At 44.7% G+C, this 21,873-nt stretch overlaps 2 protein-coding genes across 2 annotated transcripts in view; both read right to left on the bottom strand.

Moving 5' to 3' along the window:
* LOC114625276 (deleted in malignant brain tumors 1 protein) overlaps positions 1 to 6,637 on the bottom strand; it is a 37,014-nt gene extending 30,377 nt beyond the window's left edge. Inside the window, exons 1-5 of the mRNA XM_028772570.1 lie at positions 6,541 to 6,637; positions 5,140 to 5,454; positions 3,652 to 3,696; positions 2,363 to 2,677; positions 165 to 194 (exon numbers count right to left, since the gene is read on the bottom strand). Of these exons, the coding sequence (XP_028628403.1) occupies positions 165 to 194; positions 2,363 to 2,677; positions 3,652 to 3,696; positions 5,140 to 5,454; positions 6,541 to 6,637 (802 nt within the window). The remainder of the gene's footprint in view (positions 1 to 164; positions 195 to 2,362; positions 2,678 to 3,651; positions 3,697 to 5,139; positions 5,455 to 6,540) is intronic.
* A 131-nt stretch (positions 6,638 to 6,768) lies between these two features.
* LOC114625277 (deleted in malignant brain tumors 1 protein-like) lies at positions 6,769 to 20,283 on the bottom strand. Its single transcript, XM_028772571.1, has 11 exons — positions 20,255 to 20,283; positions 19,622 to 19,839; positions 18,384 to 18,695; positions 17,686 to 17,718; positions 15,183 to 15,336; positions 13,329 to 13,546; positions 12,434 to 12,745; positions 11,246 to 11,296; positions 10,386 to 10,424; positions 8,161 to 8,472; positions 6,769 to 6,866 (listed from the first exon to the last, which is right to left on the bottom strand). Exons 1-11 carry the CDS (start codon positions 20,281 to 20,283, stop codon positions 6,769 to 6,771), a joined length of 1,776 nt encoding a protein of 591 aa, XP_028628404.1.
* Positions 20,284 to 21,873: the final 1,590 nt, after the last annotated feature.

Genomic DNA, 21,873 nt, shown 5'->3' on the forward strand with positions numbered 1-21,873 from the left:
CTGGAATCAAATGTGGGGCTTTAGACATTCTACACAAGCACTCTGCCAAGTGAGCTACATCTTAATCACAGCCTGTCATTTCATATGACACACAAACCTTAATCACAAGTAAGGCAATCTGTACATACCTGACTAAGAGAAAACAGTAAAGAAAGAAACATTACCGGGCGAAGTTGGCCTTTCTGCGGCTGACGCTGAAAAGACAAAGCAAAGAGAAACTTTGGAGATCATTTTTATTTAGAAAGGCAGATATATGCGCTGTATTAAAATCCCACCCGCTGGGCGGTGGTGGCGCACGCCTTTAATCCCAGCACTTGGGAGGCAGAGGCAGGCGGATTTCTGAGTTTGAGGCCAGCCTGGTCTACAGAGTGAGTTCTAGGACAGCCAGGGCTACACAGAGAAATCCTGTCTCGAAAAAAAAAAAAAAACAAAGCAAAACATAACATAAAATCCCACCCAAGCAGCCTTTGGAATGTGAAACTAAATCAAAGAGCAGAGTTTGTGTTTTTATTGTTTTGGTTTTTTGTTGTTTGTTTGTTTTTTGGCTAAGACTGAAGTAGAGATAGAGATATGTGAAGGCAGGAAGAGAAATGTTCATTGTCTAGGGGGACAGTTTGTCTGGGAGGGGTCAGAAAGGCCACTTCTCTGGTGCAGAGAAGAGGATGATTTGCAGAGTGACAAATTACTAGGCACCTTCTTAATTCGACCCTTAGATGAATAACATTGACTCCTCAATTATGCCCAACAAAGATTGCAACACGTAGCTAGGTTGTCTGAACATGAAGAAAACAATCCCTTACAACAACGGAGTAAATTATCACCCTAGAGTCAATCTTCATTCAAATCTGTTCCTGTTCTATCACGGGGAACGGCAGGCAAACGTGATTGCAGCCCACCTTCTGAGCATGGAACTAATGCATCCTTGTTGAGTAACCACATGCTCAGAGCCCAGAGAACTCTGCCTTGCTCACAGAGAATACGTGTGAAATACAAGTTAAACAAGCACTCAACATGGACGAAGTCCTGAGAATAAGTGATTATTGAGTGCTCGGCTTTAAATTGGAGCCCAGGGAATGCTGAGAAGAGGGGGCAGAAAGAATGTAAGAGCTGGGGGTTAAGGGGGCACCATGTTTTCTGGGCATGGTATGGCTGTGACCCTCATGACTCGCTGCAGTTATGGTTACATGTTTACGATAGAGCCAACAAGCCTCTCATGTCGTCTAGGAAGATGGGGCTAGAGCCATCGCCAAACAGACTGCTCCTGGGATCTGCCAGGGCCACCCCACAGCCCAGTTGCTGACATACCACTTGGGCGGCCTGTATGTCCCCCAAATCACACACAAGCAGCACTACTTGGACCCAGTAGATTACAGAAAAAAGAAAGCAAAAAGGAAAATCCTTGAAAGAGGAGAGGGAATGTGCTGGGTAGAAACCAGCTATTCATGGAAAGTAGGAGGGGAGAATTGGGGATGGATATGATCAAGATATATTGGCTGAAAGTGTCAAAGGATAAATAAAATCTAAAAATGAATATATATTAAATAAACAGATGAATTACTTAAATTCTTTTATCTTAGTCTCTGCCTTACTTAAGAGATTCTTGGTCAACGTTATTTTCATCCCGTCTGATTTTCTTCTTTTATGTTGGGACACAGTAAAAGAAAACATAATCCACAAACTTTGTTGAATGGAACAAAGAAAGAAAGAAAGAAAGAAAGAAAGTAGGGAGGGAGGGAGGGAGGGAGGGACAGAGGGAGGGAGGAAGGAAGGAAAGGAAAGAAGGAAGGAAAGGAAGGAAGGAAGGAAGGAAAGAAAGAAAGAAAGAAAGAAAGAAAGAAAGAAAGAAAGAAAGAAAGAAAGAAAGAAAGATAGGAGGAAGGAAAGAAAGGAAGGAAGGAAAGAAAGAGGGAAACAACAGGAAACCATCTGAAATGAGAGGCCACAAGGAGACAGTTTAAACTAAGAAAGAGAAACTGGATTGTGTTCATAGACTTCTCAAGACCAGTGCTGACAGTCAGCCTCAGAGCTCAAAGCAGACAATATAAGGAAAATGCCATTACTGCAGTGGCTAGTGGGCAGAGCACCTGGAGAGTCCTTAAAGACAGTCGAGTCTCTGGGCTCTAAGGGGAACTCATGGGTGTTATGTAAAACATGGAACACAGAGGAGTGATGGGCAGAAAGAAGGGCAGGGTGGACAGTGAGGCTGTTACATTTCACATTATGTACATCTGCCCCAGCAAGCTTTGGAATGCCGAGATAAAGCCTTGGGCATGATTAGCAGACCCCCACCAGCATCCAAATGTCCCCAAGCTAATTTCCAGTACCGTCATCAAGGATCACTGACAAAGCCAGCAATGAGTACCTGAGCAGATGACACTGGCATCTTCATGGTGGCCACAGTTGTGGACAGACAAGCCTGGGTGGTGGCACTGGGCTAGTGACATCTCACTGCCCTGGCACTTTACATCGTCCAGGAAGATGCTCCCTACGCCCTCTCCGAAGTGGCCACTCCCAAGGGCACTGACACCCTTCCCACAGTTCAGCTGCCGGCATACCACATGGGCATCCTCGAGGTCCCAGAGATCGTCACAAACAGTGCCCCATGTGCCATTGTGGTGGATTTCCACTCGCCCTTCACACTGGTTCTTTCCATCCACCAACCTGATCGTGAGCTGATCTGGAGAAGACACAGGGTTAGTCCTGAGGTGTTGTGGGCACCACAGGACTCTTTTCTTTAGTTATTAATATTACCCCTCTAGAGCCAGAGGGGTGAAGGACACCACAAGAAGACCAACAAAGTCAACTAACCTGGGCCCACGGGTGCTCACAGAGACTGAACCATCAACCAAAGAGCGTGCATGGGCTGGGCATGGACCTCATACATACATGTAGCATGATCTCCACGTGGGTCCCCTAATACTTGGAGTTGGGGCTGACTCTGACTCTGTTACCCCATTTTGGATCCCTTTCCCCTAGCTGGGCTACCTTGTTTAGCCTCAGTGGGAGGGGATGCAGCTAGTCCTGCTCCAACTTGATGTGCCACAGTGGGTTGGAAGGGGGACTTCCATTCTCAGAGGAGAAGGGGAGAGGGAAGTAGGGGGAGGGAGTGTGAGGTGAAACTGGAAGGAAAGGAAGGGGCGTCAATCAGGATGTAAAGGGAATAAATAAACAAATTAACTAAGGGAAGAAAAGAAAAAATATTATCCCTCTAAATCTCAGAACTGTAGGAACCCTGGCTTTCTGCCTTTAAGCACCACAGGACTACACCATATTAATGGTCCTAAGTGCAGTGACTTGTTTTCTCTTGCTAATTCTGATTTCTTATCTCTAGACTAAAAATACACTACAGTTATTACAATGATTATCCTATCCTTAGATCCAAGCAACAAAATCCCATCAGCATTCTGTTAAATATGCCAAACTCAAGCTTTATCTCTTCCTTTTAGATGAAGCTTGTTTCTTAAAATTATCTAAAAGGCTGGGGGATGACAAGCAGTAACAGTCCATATGAATAGCCTTCCCTCTGGTTCACTTTCTCATCCCCAGGAGAGTGAGCTCCAGGTAGCCAGCAATAGATGGTTCAGGCTATAAACTTAGGGAGATCCCTAGAAAGGTCTGATAATCAGGAGGGAAAAGCAATGAGAATATTACCAGCTGTGGGAGCCACTCCTGCTGAAGCTGAGGCAACACCAACAACTGGAAGAGAAAATCAGAAACACTGACATCAGTGGAGGTTCATCCAATATCACAAGTCAAGTGGGCATGAATCCTTGTCATGCCCGTGTGATGGGGCACACACGTGGTGTGGTCATATGCTGTAGCCAGCTCATGCTGACAGTGCCTCAGAGCCACCGGTCTTTCCTCACCTGAGTTACTAATACTCTCTGGGACCATCTCCCGAGCTGATAGGCAGGTGGCACTAAGGGCATCCGTGGCCACAAAATAGGGAATGAACATGGACATTTTAACTTAGAGTTTTTAATTCTCCGGCACCATGAAACTAACTCTTCAGATATAAATGGAACAAGATAACCAGGAAACTGGCAGAGTGGAGGGGACACAACCTCTCTCCACCTTGATCCTCACGCCGTCTCCTAGCCTTACCCCTGCCTGGCCCTCTAGGAGGAGGAGAATGAGGCAGCGGCGAGGCCCAGCGGTGGAACAATTAATTAATAACAAAGTAAGGTTTCAGTGGTCAAGATTTTTTTAAGGTTTTGTTAAAATCTACTCTCTCATATATTTCATCCCAACCACAATTTCCCCTGCTTCCTCTCCTCTCAGTCTCTTTCTCCCTATCTTCCCTCTCCCCAACAATTCACCACTCCTGTTTCCCTTCAGAAAAGGGGAGACTTCCCAGGGATATCAAAAAAACATGATATATCAAGTTGCAATAAGACTAGGTGCCTCCCCCCATATCAAGGCTGGACCAGGCAACCCAGTGGGAGGAAAACGTGCCAAAAGCAGGCAAAAGCGTCAGAGACAGCCAGCACTCCCCCTGTTAGGAGTCCCACGAGAAGACAAACCTATACAACCATAGCATACATGCAGAGGGCTTAGGTTAGACCCATGCAGCCCCCTTGGTTGTTGGTTCAGTCTCTGTGAGCCTCTATGAGGTCAGGCTAGTCAATTCTGTGTGTTTTCCTATGGTGTCCTTGACCCTTCTCGTTCCTACAATCTTTCTTTCCTCTCTTCCACAAGACTCTTTGGTCAAGTTTTTTTGAGTGGTTACCTAAACTCGTTCCTTGTAGCAAGAAAGTCCCATCATGGGAAGTGCATGAGGAGGGCATTCGTGTAGTCAAACTATCTGAAACCTCATCTGGAGGAGGACTTAAGGAGTTTGATGCACACAGAAGGGCCATTCCCAGGAGTTTAACGGCCTGACAGCAGGTGGATTATTGCTTATAGGACTTCCATGTGTAAGGTCTGGGGAGTAGGCTGTGACAATGGACAATAGACACACACTTCCTGACACTAGGGTGACCAATGTTATTGGCTGCTGGAGTCCAAGTGTGCTGGAGGGGTGTAATACTCTCCACGCAAAAGCCAGGACAAGTGTGCCTCTGCAGGGACCCTGTGCCCTTCTGTGCTACCTGGTTTGTAGCATGGGAGGAAAATAAAGTTCCAGCAGAGATCAGTTACCTGAACAGATGGCGCCCGCATCCTCATGGTGCTCACAGTTGTGCACAGAAAGGCCGAGGTGGTGGCAGTGCCCCAAGTTGGTCTCTGTGCCCAAGCATCTCACGTCGTCTAGGAAGATGGGGCCAGAGCCATCGCCAAACAGACTGCTCCTGGGGGCTGCCAGGGCTACCCCACAGCCCAGTTGTTGACATACCACTTGGGCAGCCTGTATGCCCCAAAGGTCATCACACACAGTCCCCCAGGTCCCATTGAAGTAGACTTCTACACGGCCCTCACACTGGCTTCTCCCGTCAGCCAGTCTCACCAGCTGCAGATCTGCAGGAACCAAGGACCAAGTCAGCTGAGGGTCCTTCTGTGCTCATGGGGGACAGAAAATCAAACTGGAAAATCCTAGCCTGGTGTGCAGCCAGCTGTTGGGGTAACATGCACCTGTCTATGAATGGTTGTGGATGTAGGCTATACCCCAAGGAACACATAGGACCACTTTCTGTACTGGAAATTTAACATGTTTCTACTTGTGTTAGATTACTGTCCTGGGCAGTTTGGTTATGGAATGGAGGCCACAGTCTAGCATTGAGGAAGATGTACCTAAAAATATTGTTCTCCCATAGAGCTGTTTCCATGGCTCTTTTTTTTTTAAAAAAAACCATTTCTTTTTTGAGATGAAGGGTCTTACTAACATTCCTAGACTGGCCTAGACCTCATATCCAGGTAGGCTTGTAACATGCAATCCTCCTATCTCAGTCTCCCAAGCAGCTGAGGTTTCCAGGCCTTTGACATCATGCCCAGGGTTCACTGATGTTAGGGTCTTTTTTTTTCCTCTTCAGAAAATCAATTTCTAAAGGCTGAAAACAGTGCATCTCTGTGCTGAGAGCTCAGACTGGATGTCTAACTTGGTTTTCTCAGGTAGGATGTAACTTATAAGATATAATTAGTTGTTCGTCACTTGAATCTAGAAAGCTGTAAACTATTTATCAAAATGGGCACAGCATCCCTGAGGCAGTGTGAAAAAGACTCTGAACTAAAGCAGATGAAGTCAATTGATTCTCAGAGTCAGGACCCTCAGGACTGGGGCAGGTTCTTTGACAGGGTTCACTAGAACACAATGTGGAGCCCAGTCTTTGAGTATCAGATGCTGCAATTGAGGTAAGCGAATTGGCTCTGTCCTTTACAAACAAACAAACAAACAAAACCCATAATTAGAAGAAGCCACATGTCACAAGTTTTACTGAGCCTTTTTGTTTTATAGCATTAAGGCCATGAAACTAATTTCTTTTTCTAACTCCTCCCCTCTTTCCCTTCTCCTCACCGCACCTCCCCTGCCTGCTGTGTGTGTGTGTGCGTGCGTGTGTAGACCAGATTAGATATAATTCCAGGTTTATTCTTCAGGATACCTACTACCTTGTGTTTTAGAGACAACATCTTTTATGTTTTCTGGAATTGGCTGATTTGGCTTGACTGTTTGGCCAGAAATTGCCAGGGATCTGTCTGTCTCCATTTGTCCCAAACTGGTATTTCAAGCATGTGCCACCATGCCTGGGTTCTAGAGACTGAACCAGATCCTTGTGCTTGGGTGGCCAGCACTTTACCTACTGAGCTGTCTCCCCAGACTTATTTGAATCATTTCTGTTAGTCGCAATCAGCCTCAGAACAGAGAGTCACAGGCTGTAAGAGTAGGAAGATACCTGGATGCAAACCGTGTGGACGTTCTTCAGGAGCTGAAGTAGCTGCACGGGTAAGAATGGGGGAAAGTTACCACAGACACATTCTAAGCAAACAAAATGCTACCTCATGCCCTTAAGTGTCACCTAAATCATATAAGCAAGTTGGCCTTTAAACAACCCCACTGAGTAGCCAATCAAATAGTTTCATATAAACTGTGATAATGGCTCATGCATGCATGTGCTCATTATTCTAAATAAGAATGAGACATAAAATTCATGTTGGGATCATGAAGCTCCGGCCTCATAGCAGGGGCCTAATTGTCAGATCATCCCAGGTCCCAAGTACACTTTGCAAATAGAGAAGGAGCCTCTAGCCCCAGGTTCTTCTGCCACTAGGCCACTCTGTGGCCTGCCAAGACCTCTGCTGTAAGTTCTTACAGCAGAACATCTTGGGTCAAAAGCTGGCATCATATTTTTCTGCTGAAATGTGGTGCTTGTTTGCAAAAGGGATGACACACCAATATGTTAATTTCAGGATACCTTTCCTCTGGGTGTATGGCAGGGCCCCCAGGGACTAGGAAGTAGCCCTGGGTCCTAATCTTCTAGAACAGTCTAGAGATCAAGGAATTGTCAAAAATAAATTAAAATTCAGAAGAGAGACCCAGTGTGGTAACCCTTCTGGTAGACTCTAGTCGCCAAGCAGGAAATACAGTAGTCATGAACTCATATATACCTGGATGTCCACTAGCTGCAGAATCTATAGAGAGAATGGAAACATGAGATGGTAGATATGAGAAACAAGATGCTGAAGTGCCCTAAAGGACATGGTCATTGTTTAATTATACTTGAAGAAAGCTGGGTATGAGCAATTCTTCTGAAGCATCCAAGACTGTTTCCTCTTCTGTGGGTTCTCACCTACCTAAAAACCTGGGTACACTATTCTGACTGAGTTAATCTTAATAACAAAAATGATAATAGCTAGTTATTTGTATAATTTATGGTTTCTTAGACGCTCAACTAAACACTGTGTACAGGTTGCCTTGTTAACTCCTACCAGCCCTATGAGGCTAGTACTATTACTCTCTCTCTCTCTCTCTCTCTCTCTCTCTCTCTCTCTCTCTCTCTCTCTCTCTCTCTCTCTTTCTCTCTCTCTCTTTCTTTCTTCCTCTCTTTCTTTTGCTGATTAATCTCTTCAGACCCTCAGTTTGAAAAATAGACACCCTAAGTATTGCAAGCACCATTTTCAATGTTGGAAAAGAAACCCACTGTCCTGCCTGTGGGGTAGGTTCAAGGTGTGCCAGCATTCAGGTTTGGCTTGGGCAGTTCTGTAACTGGTCTAGGATGGACTTTCTCTTACCTGAACAAATGACACCAGCATCTTCCTGGTGCCCACAGTTGTGGGCGAGCCAGTCTCTGTGAGAGCACTGTGCCAGGGAAGATTCTGTTCCTGTGCAGTTGACATCATCAAGGGCTATGCTGCCTGACCCAGGGCCAAAACTGCTGCCTGCCAGGGCAGATAAAGCTGGACCACAGCCAAGCTGTCTGCAGACCACGTGAGCATCCTCTATGGACCAGTTGTCATCGCACACAGTCCCCCAAGTGTTGATATAGTACACCTCAACTCTGCCTTCACACCTGCTTGTCCCATTCACCAGTCGCAGGTCCAGACCTGTGAGTAATTCAGGAAGAATCCTCTCAAGGGTCTATCCTCAAAGTGCCAGGAAAAGCAGCTATTTCTTGAGAGTCATAAATTAATAGTAAAAGGATGGCAAACTCACTTTCCCTTCATTTCATTTCAAATCAATTAAATTCTAGTCCTTGGTACCACTCAATGGGTTTTCAAGGTTGTGTTTGGTAAAGAAATGATTGTCCCTTGGCCAGCTGGTCCAGGAACTTGCCCTTGGTCGTCTTACTGGAAGTTATAAGTTTTGATTTCTGGTACTCACAAAATATGTCATATTTTTACTTTTATCATTTTCTTTTCTTGAGGAGCTGTGCTAACTGGTGTGTATATGTGTGTGAGTGTCTGTGTGTGAGTGTGTGTGTGTATGTGTGTGAGTGTGTGTGTATGAGTGTATGTATGTGTGTGAGTGTGTGTGTATGAGTGTATGTATGTGTGTGAGTGTGTGTGTGTGTGTGTGAGTAAGTGTGTGTGTGTGTATGTGTATGAGTGTATGTGTATGTATGAGTGAGTGTGTGTGAGTGTGTGTATGAGTGTGTGTGAGTGTGTGTGAGTGTATGAGTGTGTGTGTGTGAGTGTGTGAGTGTGTGTGTGTGTGTGTGTGTGTATGTACACTGATCAAGGGATGATAGTACTAGACACCAGGATCAAGTGTGACCCATGTGTCAAGGTATCCCAGGGAATGAGAAAGGCAGTCACTGCTGATTCCCATGTCAAGTTGCTATGTTAGAAGAGAATAAAAGTTCAGAAGACAGCCAAGATCACTTTCTAGGTAGGGCTGGGTAATTACAGCACGACATCCTGAGCCTTCTGGGTAAGGACAGCATGATACCCTGAGCCTTAACGGAGCAGCTTTCACACCACTCCCATGCAAATCGTTCTTGCTTCTTGCAGTATTTTCTTTGTTTTTCTGTTTTTGTTTTTTTGGAGAGGAAAGAGTTTATTTCATCTTATATCTTACAGTACATTATGAATGGTAGTCAAGAGAGGAAATCAAACATGAACTTGGAGGCAGGCATTGAAGAAGTCATGAAGAAATAGAATTACTGTACTCACATACATGAAATAAATAAAATTTAAAAAAAGGGGCTGGAGAGATGGCTCAGTGGTTAAGAGCATTGACTGCTCTTCCAGAGGTTTTGAGTTCAATTCCCAGAAACCACATGGTGGCTCACAACCATCTGTAATGGGATCTGATGCCCGCTTCTGGTGTGTCTGAAGACAGTGACAGTGTGCTCATATACATGAAAGAAATAGAATTACTATCTTCTGCAGACTGAGTTCTTATTCCAGCTGCTTAGGGATAGCACTTGCAATAGTAAATCATCAGTCACGAAAATACTCAGTGATCTTTTTCTTCCTAGACAATCTGAAGGAGACATTTTTTCAACTGAAGTTTCCTTTTTCAGCTTGACTCCTGTTAGACTATATTTGATTAAAAAAAAGCAAAGCAAGAACAAAAGGAAGAATAGACAAAAGAAAGGAAGAAAGAAAGGAAGAAAGGAAGAAATAAAGAAAGGAGGAAGGAAAGAAATATTTTCTCAAAGAACCAGCTCCTGGTTTTGTTGATACTTTGTATAGCTCTTTTTGTTTCTACTTGGTTGATTTCAGCCCTGAGTTTTACTATTTCCTGCAGTCTACTCTTCTTGGGTGTATTTGCTTCTTTTTGTTCTAGAGCTTTCAGGTGTGCTATTAAGCTCTTGCAGTATTTTCTAGTCCCAGATTTTCTAGATAGTCCAGGCATTCCCAATCCTCCATCAACAGAATCAGCCTGAGCTGGGGTGGGGGGGGGAATGGGAATACACAGTGGACTTAGCAGGGATGCTCCTCGTCTAGCGCTCCTGGAATCTAGACTCAAACACACATAGGAAAAGGCAACTGAGGAGAGAAGAAAAGGTTACCTGTTGATGTGTGCACCTCTGGCAGCTTTACTAGCGATGCTAAAGATGGATAGAAAGCAAAAAGAAGAAAATTATTCACCTTTGTTAGGTGTCAGGCATCTTCAACTCTTCATCAACTTCCAGTAGGCTCTCCACCTTTTGAACTATCTAAAGACGGCTTCTAATCACCTGGCTTTGTGGTACTTTTCTCTGTAAAGAATAAGCCTTCCATCCCTCAATCAGTGTGTACACAGTGAATACAAACTACTTTATAAGCACAATAAAACCACAGCCTGGGGTAAACAGATTTTAAAAAAATAGATACAGTTTAAAGCCAATAAAACATCCTTTGAAGACCTCTGCTACAAGAACAAACCAAGCTGGTGCTTCTTCTGAAGGCTTAGGGTCATTCTTTCTCTCAATTCCTTGCATGTTGAACTTTGTTCTTTAAGATCTGTCCTGAGGATCAGCTGACTGAGTTTGAAATGTGGCAACTACTGGGCCCCAAATAGCCAGGAGCACATAGAAATGTTAATGCTTCTTCATCCTTCCTCCAGGGGTAAAGCAAGAGGGAAATCCTTACAGTACTCTGATCAGAAGATAACGGCTGATGTCTCTATAGCGTGTTTTCTCACATGCTAAGCACTGTGTCAACCTCTCCCTCCTGCACAAGGAAGGTCACCCAATCCCAGCATATCCTGAGGATGCAAATGCCACCACTCACCTCACTCATCCAGAGGAGGAAACAGAGACAGTTCAGGGTTTTGCTCAATGTATAGATGACGAAAACAGGGTGTTTGACTCTTAAACCTCTACCCTACTTCCCAGTGTGACTTTGCCAATGCAAGTTACAGCCAATCAATCAAGAAAACTGACATTACCTGAGATCATATCACTCACGAGAAATGATGGTGCTGGCTGGGACAGAGAGGCTATGAAAGACATAAGAAGAGTAGAAGTCACTGTCACCTCTCTTCATTTTATTAAACCCCATAGTTAAGCCTGTTTATTTGAATTATTTGGGGAAAAAAACTAAAGCTAGATGTATTCCATCTCTGCATCAAAGAGTGACCACTAGTCACCACCTGAGTTTCTGGATTCCTAGATCATTCTGTTCTGATAGTAGATACTAGAATATAATTTTCTTTCTTTTAAAAACAAACTGTGGCCACAGTGATAGTAATCTATACGAAGCACTTGTCTTGCTAGTCTGCTATTGTAATTCTTATTTTTAATTAATCAGTAAGTTGATCAATTAGAGACAAGATCCCATGTAGTCCAGGCTAACCTCAGACTTGCTGTGAACTTACTGTGTAGCTGTCATGTGGTTGTTGGGAACTGAACCTGGATCTTCTGCATTGAGCCATATCCAGGCCCTATACTAAAATTTAAATAATATTTATTACATGATTTTATAGTCACTGTGTATGGTGGTTTGAGTGAAAATGACCCCTATAGGCTCACATATATGAATGCTCAGTCCCCTGCTGGTAGAATTGTTTGGGAAGGATGAGGAGGTGTGGCTTTGTTGAAGGAGGTAGGTCCCTGGTGGCAAACAGTGAGGTTTCAAAAGCCTAAAAAATTCCCAATTAACTTGATCCGCTTGTCTGTGTGGCTCAAGGCGTGAGCGCTCAGCTACCGCACCAGCACCATGTCTACCTGCCTGCTGTCATGCTCCTCACCACGACTCTAACTCCTCTGGAACCATGATCCCCAAATAAAATGTTTTCTTCGATAAGGCATCTTGGTGATGGTGTTTTATGATAGCAATTGAAAAGTAACTAAGACATTGTGTTTGTGCTCAAGTATGGTCTGTTTGCAGCCTGCGGCCTTGGTTCTCTAAGCTGATCAAGTTTGAAGCTTCCTTGTAAAAGAAATGTACATAAATAAAGAGTCAGACAAAAGGAAACGGTTATGAAGATCACACCTTGAGTAGCAGGTAGGTGTGGGGGGAACAGTGGCCTTGGAACTGTCCTAGATTCTCTTCCTGTTTTCTGTGTGGTGGGGCAGAACAGAAGGTTCCCAGAAGTGCAAAGTCATTAACCTGCCTGGTTCAGAACCCAGCCCACCTGAGCAGACAACACCAGCATCTTCGTGGTGGCCACAGTTGTGGGTGAGCCAGCCACTGTGCAGACATTGCCACAGTCTGGCTTCTGTTCCCATGCACTCTACATCATCCAGGACAATGGGGCCTAGGCCTCGCTCAAAATGTGCTCGGCCAATGGCTACCACAGCCCCACCACAGCCGAGCTGCCGACACACCACCTGGGCGTCTCTCAGGTCCCAGCTGTCATCACACACTGTGCCCCAGCTGCCATTGTAGAAGAGCTCCACGCGGCCCTCACACGGGTGGCTGCCATTGGCTAGTCTGAGAGCCACATCTGAAAAAGCAGACAAACCGGGTCAACCACCCCGAGGCTCCCCTTTGTCAATGACTTGAAGGTAAGGAGGACATGTTCTCTGCCCTGGCTAGCTTTGAGGGCTCTGTCTTCACAAGAGAGAGGGCATCTTGTAGGTTAGAGCTGACCGTTGAGCAGTGTGGACTCAATGGAAACGTGTTAGGTGGTCCGGGTAGAGGTTTTTAACACCCCCTCCTCTTCACACATAAATTTATATTTTACAAAACTCAAGAGAAACTCCCAAAAGCCTTCTGTAAAGTGGCAATACTGGGCATGGAAACTCGGTCGAGCTACCATTTGTGAACTCGTTATTAGCATAGTTGTGAATAAGACAGGTTTTAACACAGTGCTGGCTGAGTTCCCTTTTTCTTAAGAGTCCATGGACCTTTAACCTGACGCAATATGCTCAGAGCAATCTGCTTAGCCAGTCTCTTCAACCTACATCTCAGGAGCTATAACTGACAGGGAGCTTGGGAACCACTTTCAAATGCCTAGCTCCCAGGTAACTGAACAGCCATCTGAGTTCAGAGTCACCAAGCAGGGCTGAGATGATGAACAGACCTACCTGTGTCTTTCTCATCTTGCAACAGAGACTCATAAGATGCAAAGAATCCAATGTTGGTGACGATTGCATCACTGTGGAACACCACGCTCATGTGGCTTGAGGAAGAGGTAAATATTGGGGTTGTTTCAGAGCAGAATCTCCCCAGTGAAAATGGTTCATTTTGTGGGCCATCAAAAATCTCAATGAAGTCATAAGGGCAGCCGTAGAAATTTTCCATCCTGTGAATAAAAAGGCTTCATTCAAGCTCCTTTCTTTCCTTGGTCTTTGCGTCTTGGAGTGACTTCCCAAGAGGTTATAGCAAGGGTCAGACAAAGCTACTGAAGACCTGTAACTCCTCCCACAGGTTAGGAGAAGAGCTGATCCCACTGGCTCAGGCACAGGTACCTTTCTATTTCTATTTTTTTGTGTGTGTGCTAAAACATTATTTTCACACAGTATGTTCTGGCCACAGGTTTACCTTCTCTCAGGTCCTCCCTACCTCCACGCTCCCTCACCCTACTCCATGTCCTTCCTTTTCTCTCTTTAAAAGAGAGAAATAAACTAAAAAAAAAAACAAACAAGAAACTCCCCCTCCACCCATACACATATACAAACCCACAAAAGTGGAACTCAAAATATATGAGCAAGATACTTGGTAAAACAAAAATGCCCCAAACAAAGCAATTTTACACACACACACACACACACACACAAAAGAAAAGCAAGAAAGTCTACAAAATACCATTAAGTTTACTTTCTTTTAATTTGTTAAAGTCTTAATTCAATAACATCTTTTCAATGTGAGCTATAAGCACACAGAACATAATTTACATGATAACAATGGCTTATGGCAAAAAGTAAAACTCTGTCTCGCCCACAGTCCCCCACACTTTATTCCCCTTCCCAGAAGCAGACCCTTTTCCTCCCACGGGCAGTTTGCACAGGAATGGTGGCAGACTTGACATTTATCCACTGTTGCATCTGGTTCTGTAGCAATAGTCACTTAGCCTGTGACAGTAACATGTGGTGACCAAAATTTGTCTAGTGGATCTCCTGCTGATGGACAAGTAGCCTAACGCCAATCTACTGTTGCTGTGTGAAAGCTGCAAGACTCTGTCTGTACTCCCAGGAAGTAAGTTCCTGGGATTTGAGAACATAAGCTTTTGATCAGTATTACTAGGTACAGTTTACTTGGGACCTCTAAGGTACAGTTTACTTGGGAGAATTGTGGCTCTTCAGTATTTTATATAATGTTTATACATGCATGTGCTACATGCATCCAGACATTCCTAATTCCTTCCCTTCTGATTCCTCTACTACCTCCCTCTCTACTTTTCCTTCCAAATTCACATGCTCTCTCTTTTTAAGTTTTATTCATTTTTACCTGTTTATTGTGAGACAGGTCTCACAATATAACCCCTGGACAGCCTTGAACAAATAGAGGTCTGCCTGCATTTGCCTCTGGAGTGAGTGCTGGGGTTAAAGGCTTATGCCACAGTGCCTACTTTTTTGGTTTGTTTGTTTTAATTTGCTATCCACTGAATCCATTCAGTACTTTCTCTGTGCACATGGGTCTGGGACTATCTAACAGAGCATGGGTAGTCCTCTTAATGCCTGCATCGAGAAGAAAAGTGGCTTCCTCTTAGTAGCTATCAACTACCGATAGTTCTTCAAACAGGGGTGGGACTTCATGAGCCCACCCCTCATCCACGCTGAGATTTTGGCTGGCTTTACATTGTGCAGGTCTTGTGCATGACACTTAGGCTGTTATGAGTTCATGTGTGCAACAGCTCTTGTGTCCAACAAAGGGGTAGTAAACCTGACGTGTGCGGAGCCAAGTAATGATAATTGTACAAGCAGAAAATATTTACTCACTTGACCACTTCGAAGGTGAGTCTGATGTGTGCACCAGTATCTACTTGTATGTCCCAGGCACACACCACATTGGTAGGATATTTTTTAGGATACCAAGGACTGGAGAAGGAGCCTGAACTATTTGTGAGCAAACCACCACACTGGAAAATTTCATCTGTAAAAAAAAAAAAAAAAAAGTGAGGAAATCCTACGAGGAGACACTGACCTTTGATGCTTTCACTTTGTTTTCTTTGTGTTTTATCAATGTCGAAAGGAGATGCAATGAAAGCAGAAGAGGAAGGAAAAGAAGCTGAGTGTACAGAGTTCACAGCTGTAATCCCAGCCCCACGGAGGCTGAGACAGGAGCTCAAAGGTGAGGCCAGCATGAGCTGAAGAGTCTGAAGAGAAACCATGCCACCAAAAAGAAGTAGGGAAAACTTACTTCTTGTTGTTAGGATGCATTTTTAATGCGGGGTGTGTGTGTTTGTGTGTGTGTGTGTGTGTGTGTGTGTGTGTGTGTGTGCGTCCCTGTGGAGGATAGAAGAGGCCACTGGATCCCTTGGAACTGGAATTCATAGACAGCTGTGAGCTGCCTGATACAGGTTTTAGAACTGAGTTCAAGCCCCTTGCCAGAACACCAAGCACCCTTAACTGATGAGCCATGCATCAAGCTTGAACAACAACAAAAACCCAAACCCAACAAACAAAATTCACTTTTTTTTTTTTGGTTTTGTTTTTCGAGACAGGGTTTCTCTGTGTAGTCCTGGCTGTCCTGGAACTCACTCTATAGACCAGGCTAGCCTCGAACTCTCGAACTCAGAAATCCGCCTGCCTCTGCCTCCCAAGTGCTGGGATTAAAGGCATGCGCCACCACCGCCCAGCTTAAATCCACTTTTTTTGAGACAGGGCTAACATAGCTCAGGCTGACTATATAGCTGGGGTGACCTTGAACCCCAGAGATCATTCAGCCTCTACTTCCTGAGTGCTGGAATTATAGGCAATGTACCATTATGACTACTTTTATGCAGTGTTAGGGATTGAGCTCAGGGCTTCCTGTGTGCTAGACAAACAGTCTTCCAATTAAGCTACACACCCAGTGTCAGTATCAGCCTCTTGACAGACGAAGATCATTCGCTTAGTGAAGGGAAAATGGTCACATCTAGAAATGAACAGGCTTTATGAACCCCGGTGCACAGGAAGGTTTACATGTGCAAACCCAGAGGCAAGAGATACGAAGATAATACAAACCAAAGTGGCCTTTCTCAGTAGGATGTGCTACAGAACAGCGCATATTAGAGCAGTGGTTCTCAACCTGTGGGTCACGACCCCCACCAGGGTCGTGTATCTGATATCCTGCATGTCAGATGTTTATATTACCACTCATAACAACAGCAAAATTACAGTTATGAAGTGGCAACGCAAATAATTTTATGGTTGGTGGGGGTCACCATAACATGAATTCTATTGAAGAACTGCAGCATTAGGAAGGCTGAGGATCCTGAAATGACTTTATTAAAAGAAATAATTGGAAAGCTACAAAGCTGATGTAGCATCTTAGTTCCTATGACGGGAAGCCAAAGTCAGCTCAGTCTAAATTGTCATAACCAATTATAAGCCGCCAACTCATTTTTAACTAGGGACTCCCCAGGGAAGGCACTGGCACTTTCACCAAACATTTGCCTTAACTCCAATTTTTCCCTCTCAAAGCCTGTGCCGTCGGTGAAGCCCCAGATAACTCTAGCTTGTGGCCGCTCAATTCAAAATGGCTATCTGCTCAAAATTTTAAAATTCTTTAAAGCTTTAATGCTTACCTTTTCAATTATTATGTACGAATTGGTTCTGAAATCAAGACCAAGATTAACTAAAGTACCCGATTAGGACAGAGCTCTTGGCTTTGGTGTAGGACTATCTATAGAGCCCATGTGCAGCGGCTTCGTACATATTAAAAGAAGGAAGGCTGAGTTACTGAGCAGAGAGAAGTGTATACACCAAGAGCTTATGTGACGCTGCAGCACCTGTCACGACCTCACCAGTGGAGTCTGGAAATGCACAGACAAAAGGGCCGTGATCAAGAGTCTGCATCCATATTCATTCTTTTCTTAAAACACTCAAGACTCCCGATCTTCAGAAGCCATCATTCTGTGCCCAGCGAACAGAGATGTTTGTGCCTCAACAATATGGACAGAGGCCACTCCAGACAACCCTAAGTTTCTGGTTCCTTGCTCTATCTAGACTCTTGTGATGAGATCATCACTGCCAGCAGTTGGTCCTCTGTCTACTGAGCCAGCAGCCGAGAGATTTCATCTCCAGTTACATCTGAACCCCCTCCTTGTCTTGTCTTCTCACCCTCTGCAGCAATTTAGTTCTGCCACATTGACAACTGGGATGGGCGGTACTGCTTTTGCTGATTAGAAACAAAGTATCTAATTGGACCTTTCTCTCCAGCATCAGAACTTGAACGGTAGCTGGGATTCTCACCCATGAGGGCCCTGGCAACTGATTTGGATGAATTGACAGACAGTACCTGCTGGTTCTCCACTTGGTGCATCGTCGATACCTATTCAAAGACAGATGTGAGAGTGAGAGACAGATTAAATAAGGTGGTCACATAACTCTCCAGAAAAATCTGATACTTTCTTCAGAAGCAGACGTGCTCCGTTCTGGGCCATTTGGAAAAGTAGACTTAAAACTCGTGTAGATTAGTGAGGGGTGCGAGCCAGTGTGAGGGAGCTCACTGTGCCCTGTGGTTCAGGTGCAGCAGGGCTTATCAGGGCTTATAGCAGAGACTTATGCTATCGTCTCTACTTTATTGGAAGCTGTGAGTATTAAAGGAGAATTCCGAGGCATTGGCTGTAGGTCAGAGTTCAGCACTCACAGAACACTTGGTGGGCACTAGATTGTTACCAGTACCCAGGTGTGCCGTGCCAGGAATACAATAATAATTGTATAATTATTGTATTATAATAATAATTGTCCAATAATTCTAACCATTTATATAATTGCTAATTCCCAGGTGAGATTTTTTGAACCCTTTACAGATACCAGAATCTAAGATTGAAAACTAGCTCTTATGTAAATTGACTTAAAAACTGGCTCAAAACCCAGAGCTCATTGCTGACTGCTTGCCTGCTGGTGTTGACACCTCTCTTCCCAGTGGCTGGGGGTGGGGGTGGGGTTGGCAAGGCTCTCTCCCTGAGATGTGATGTAAGCCACACCACTCACCTGAGCAGACCACGCTGGCATCTTCATGGTGCCCACAGTTGTGGGAGAACCATCCGTGATGTGTGCATTGCCACACCTTGGCTTCATCCCCCATGCACTGCACATCATCCAGAATGATATGGCCCATGCCTTTATCAAAGTAGCTCTCAGCTGGGGCCGACATGGCCTTGCCACAGCCGAGCTGCCGGCACACCACCATGGCATCTGTCAGGTCCCAGCCGTCATCACACACTGTGCCCCAGGTCCCATTGTACGAGATCTCTACTCGGCCCTCACATCTGTGGCTGCCATTCACCAGTCTCAAGGCCATTCCTAGGAATGGAAAAATAGGTGCTTTAGAGATGTGTTGTCCTCAGATTCTAGAAGCATCTGCAGGTTGAGAAAAATGTTCTACATATTGGAGCTTTGGAGTGGGCCTGTGACCTGATTCCCTAAAATTTTCTGACTGCTAAAGAGCAACTAATGCCTATTAAGTTTTAAATTTCTCTCTCTCTCTCTCTCTCTCTTTCTCTCTCTCTCTCTCTCTCTCTCTCTCTGTGTGTGTGTGTGTGTGTGTGTGTGTATGTTTGTGTGAGTGTAGGCACATGTGTGGAGGTCAGAGGACAACTTTGATTGTCGGTCCTTGCCTTGAGGCAAGTCTCTTCTTCACTACTGCCTCCAGTTCACACCAGTCTAGCAGGCTTGTGAGCGTCTGAGAAGTCTCCTGTCTCTGCCCCCTGGACTCAGGTTCTTGACCCACTGAGCCATTTCCAAACCCAGTATTTTAGAGTCTCTTAAGCTCACAAAAGCATCCCAGCTGGAGGATAACTTATATTAAGCCACTGGAATGTTCTCGCACCCTGCAGCAGAACCTGAGAGGCTCACAAGTGTTCTGGATGGTGTATGATTAACCCAGCCAGACGAAAGACTGACAATTATACTTTGTGACAGTTCTAGAATAATCCTTCATATTGCCTCTTTTCCTTCCTTTGAGAAAGGAAATGGGGTTCTCTTTGAGCATATACACACTGTGGGAGACAAGAGACCCCAGCCATCTGTTTCTAGATGCTTGGTGATGACAGTGACTGTGGCTGGCTGAGCAGGGGTAAGGGTTATGGACGACAGTGAGGATGCCACTCAGCAGAGGTGGGCAAATCAGGTGCAGCATAATTCAGGTCAGATTTCAAAAGCTTCTTCTCTCTAAACGGGACAAGGCACACCCAGTGCACTCCCTGCATGGTGGGGGTCAGGATACCCACCATTTTGCCTTTCGCCTTGCTGAACAGTGTTGTACAGAGCATAGAAGCCCGAGTTGGTGATCATGGTGTCACTTTTAAACACCACCGTCATGAAATTTGAAGAGGAGAGGAATGTGAGTTCTGCCCCAGCACAGACTTTGCCCATGGAGAGTGAGGCAACTTGCTGTCCATCGAACACTTCCACAAAGTCGTAAGGGCACCCATAGATGTCCTCTAGTCTGAGGGGATAAAAGCAGCATTAGTCTCCTCAAGACAATCCCCCATCTCCTCCCTCTTGCCCCCACACACTCCCCACACACATCTAAGAACCCCTTGAATCTGCCCTTCCCCCCACTTCCCCTCATGGACTATCCTGATCTGTCAGACTTCCCATTCATATCTGGTCCATTTTGGTGGCCTCCATCAGGAAGCCTAGCTTTCGATCTCTCTGACCTTCTTCCTTTTTACCCTGAATATCTCTTTAATGTCTCCGACCCTTTAATCCAAGTCCTGCTTTGGGTGATGGTCAGTGTCCGTGAGAGATCAGCAGAATAAGATGCTCAGGAAGACCCTGAGTCAGGGAGATAACGACAAAAGGGTCTACTGGGAGGACTCATCTCACCAAGGTCCCAGACTGCCCATGTTTGCTTTAACCTGGACGATGAGAGAGTTGCACCAGGCATCCCACGTGCTGTCTTCTTCTGCCTTGACCCCCAGCCTAGTTTTACAGGTATTGATTTCTTTGACTTCATAGTACATATAAACTTCTCACTATCTGAAAGTTTCCACTGAGTTAATTGGTTTGTTTCAGTACTGTTTGTCTTTCCATCTAGAATGTACACTCATAGCATCAGAGGCCTTATCTATTCTGTCCAGCGCTCTAAGCCCAGTCCTAGACAGGAGCCCTCATAGACTGGGAGCAACGAATATATGTGGAAAGCACACCAATGTCTGTCTAACATAATAAATATTACATAGTATGTAACATGATATATGCATATATAATTTCTGAGCAAGTAGCCGTCTCTGTGTCCACTACAAATTCTCATTGCAAATACACACACAGATATATGTATATCCACACATCCGATGGGCACACTTTACACACAAATTCAGAACTATATTTTAAGATCTGCCATTGGACATCTATCCCAGTGAGGTAAAAACCAAATACCTAAAACTAACACATTTTGGCTTTGTTTTGTGTTTGCGAAACGGTCTCTCTCTAAGTAACAACGTCTGCCCTGGAACCCAGTATGTAGACCAGGCTGCCCTGGACATAGAAATCTGCCTGTCACTGGGCTGGGACTAAAATCATACACTGCTATGCCCAGCTACAAAAGAACCCATTGAGAGAGAGAGAGAGAGAGAGAGAGAGAGAGAGAGAGAGAGAGAGAGGAGAGATACAATGTATGTGGAAGGCACAGGAGAGTAACAGTAGCAGGTATTAAACTGAAATGAAGGCCATGCCCAAAGCCTTCTGTACAGAGGATCCAAGTAAACCCCAGAGGTACCTTGACTTTCATTTGCGACACAGATAGCTGAACTGGAGCTATTTCTTGTAGATGACTGCATTGGGGCTGAGATTACAGTTCATGATAGCTTGAAGCTTTGAATTCAATTCCCAGTAGCTCAAAAGTAATAAATAAATGGCTATTTTTGTATTAAAGAAAGATAATCAGAAAAAGCTAACATAATTACATAGCTGGGAGATTCCCAATGGAATAGACCAAATGAGACAATTTTACAGCTGCTGCCAGGTGACTGTCCCCCAACCCCTTCTCTTTTTACTGCTGTATGCTCATACTTTCCTCTGTAGTTCCTTAGTTCAGCTCCTGAATCAGTTCTTGTGAGTTACCTGAGTCATAAATCTTTGTTTGCCAAATCAACTAAAAATACCAATGTGCCCCTAGTTGACCCCTTTTCTCAATCTGAGTATTACTTTCAAACACAAGAATGCTTAGTAAGAGAAAACTTTAAACAGAAGAACCATCTATCTCTTTTGAGAGATGTTCTCTCACTCATCTGGACCTCAAGGATCGGCCTGGCTCCTCCTTCTTTACAATGGGGTTACAAGTAGATATTGCCATACTCAGCACTTTTTTATGTAGGTTCTGAGGATTGAACTCTGATCCTCTAGCTTGCCAGGCAAGCACTTTACTGACTGAGCTATCTCTCCTGCCACCTTGTATAAACACAATTTCACCACTTAAATGTGGGAGTTGCAAAAGGAAAAACAAACCTCAGCATAAGACAGGGTTTCTTAGTCTTAG

The sequence above is a fragment of the Grammomys surdaster genome, unplaced genomic scaffold, assembly GCF_004785775.1.
Source record: "Grammomys surdaster isolate TR1022 unplaced genomic scaffold, NIH_TR_1.0 214, whole genome shotgun sequence".
Lineage (NCBI taxonomy): Eukaryota > Metazoa > Chordata > Mammalia > Rodentia > Muridae > Grammomys > Grammomys surdaster.

Bases quoted from the DNA above. Each gene is read 5' to 3' on its own strand.
- LOC114625277 (XM_028772571.1), bottom strand. From the start codon at position 20,283: ATGCCTGGTGCAACTCTCTCATCGTCCAG. The intron at 15,337-17,685 runs GTACTGTCTGTC...TTTTTTTTACAG, and splicing joins ACCAAGTGGAGAACCAGCAG to ATGAAATTTTCCAGTGTGGT. The intron at 12,746-13,328 runs GTAGGTCTGTTC...CTGCTTTTTCAG, and splicing joins GCAAGATGAGAAAGACACAG to ATGTGGCTCTCAGACTAGCC.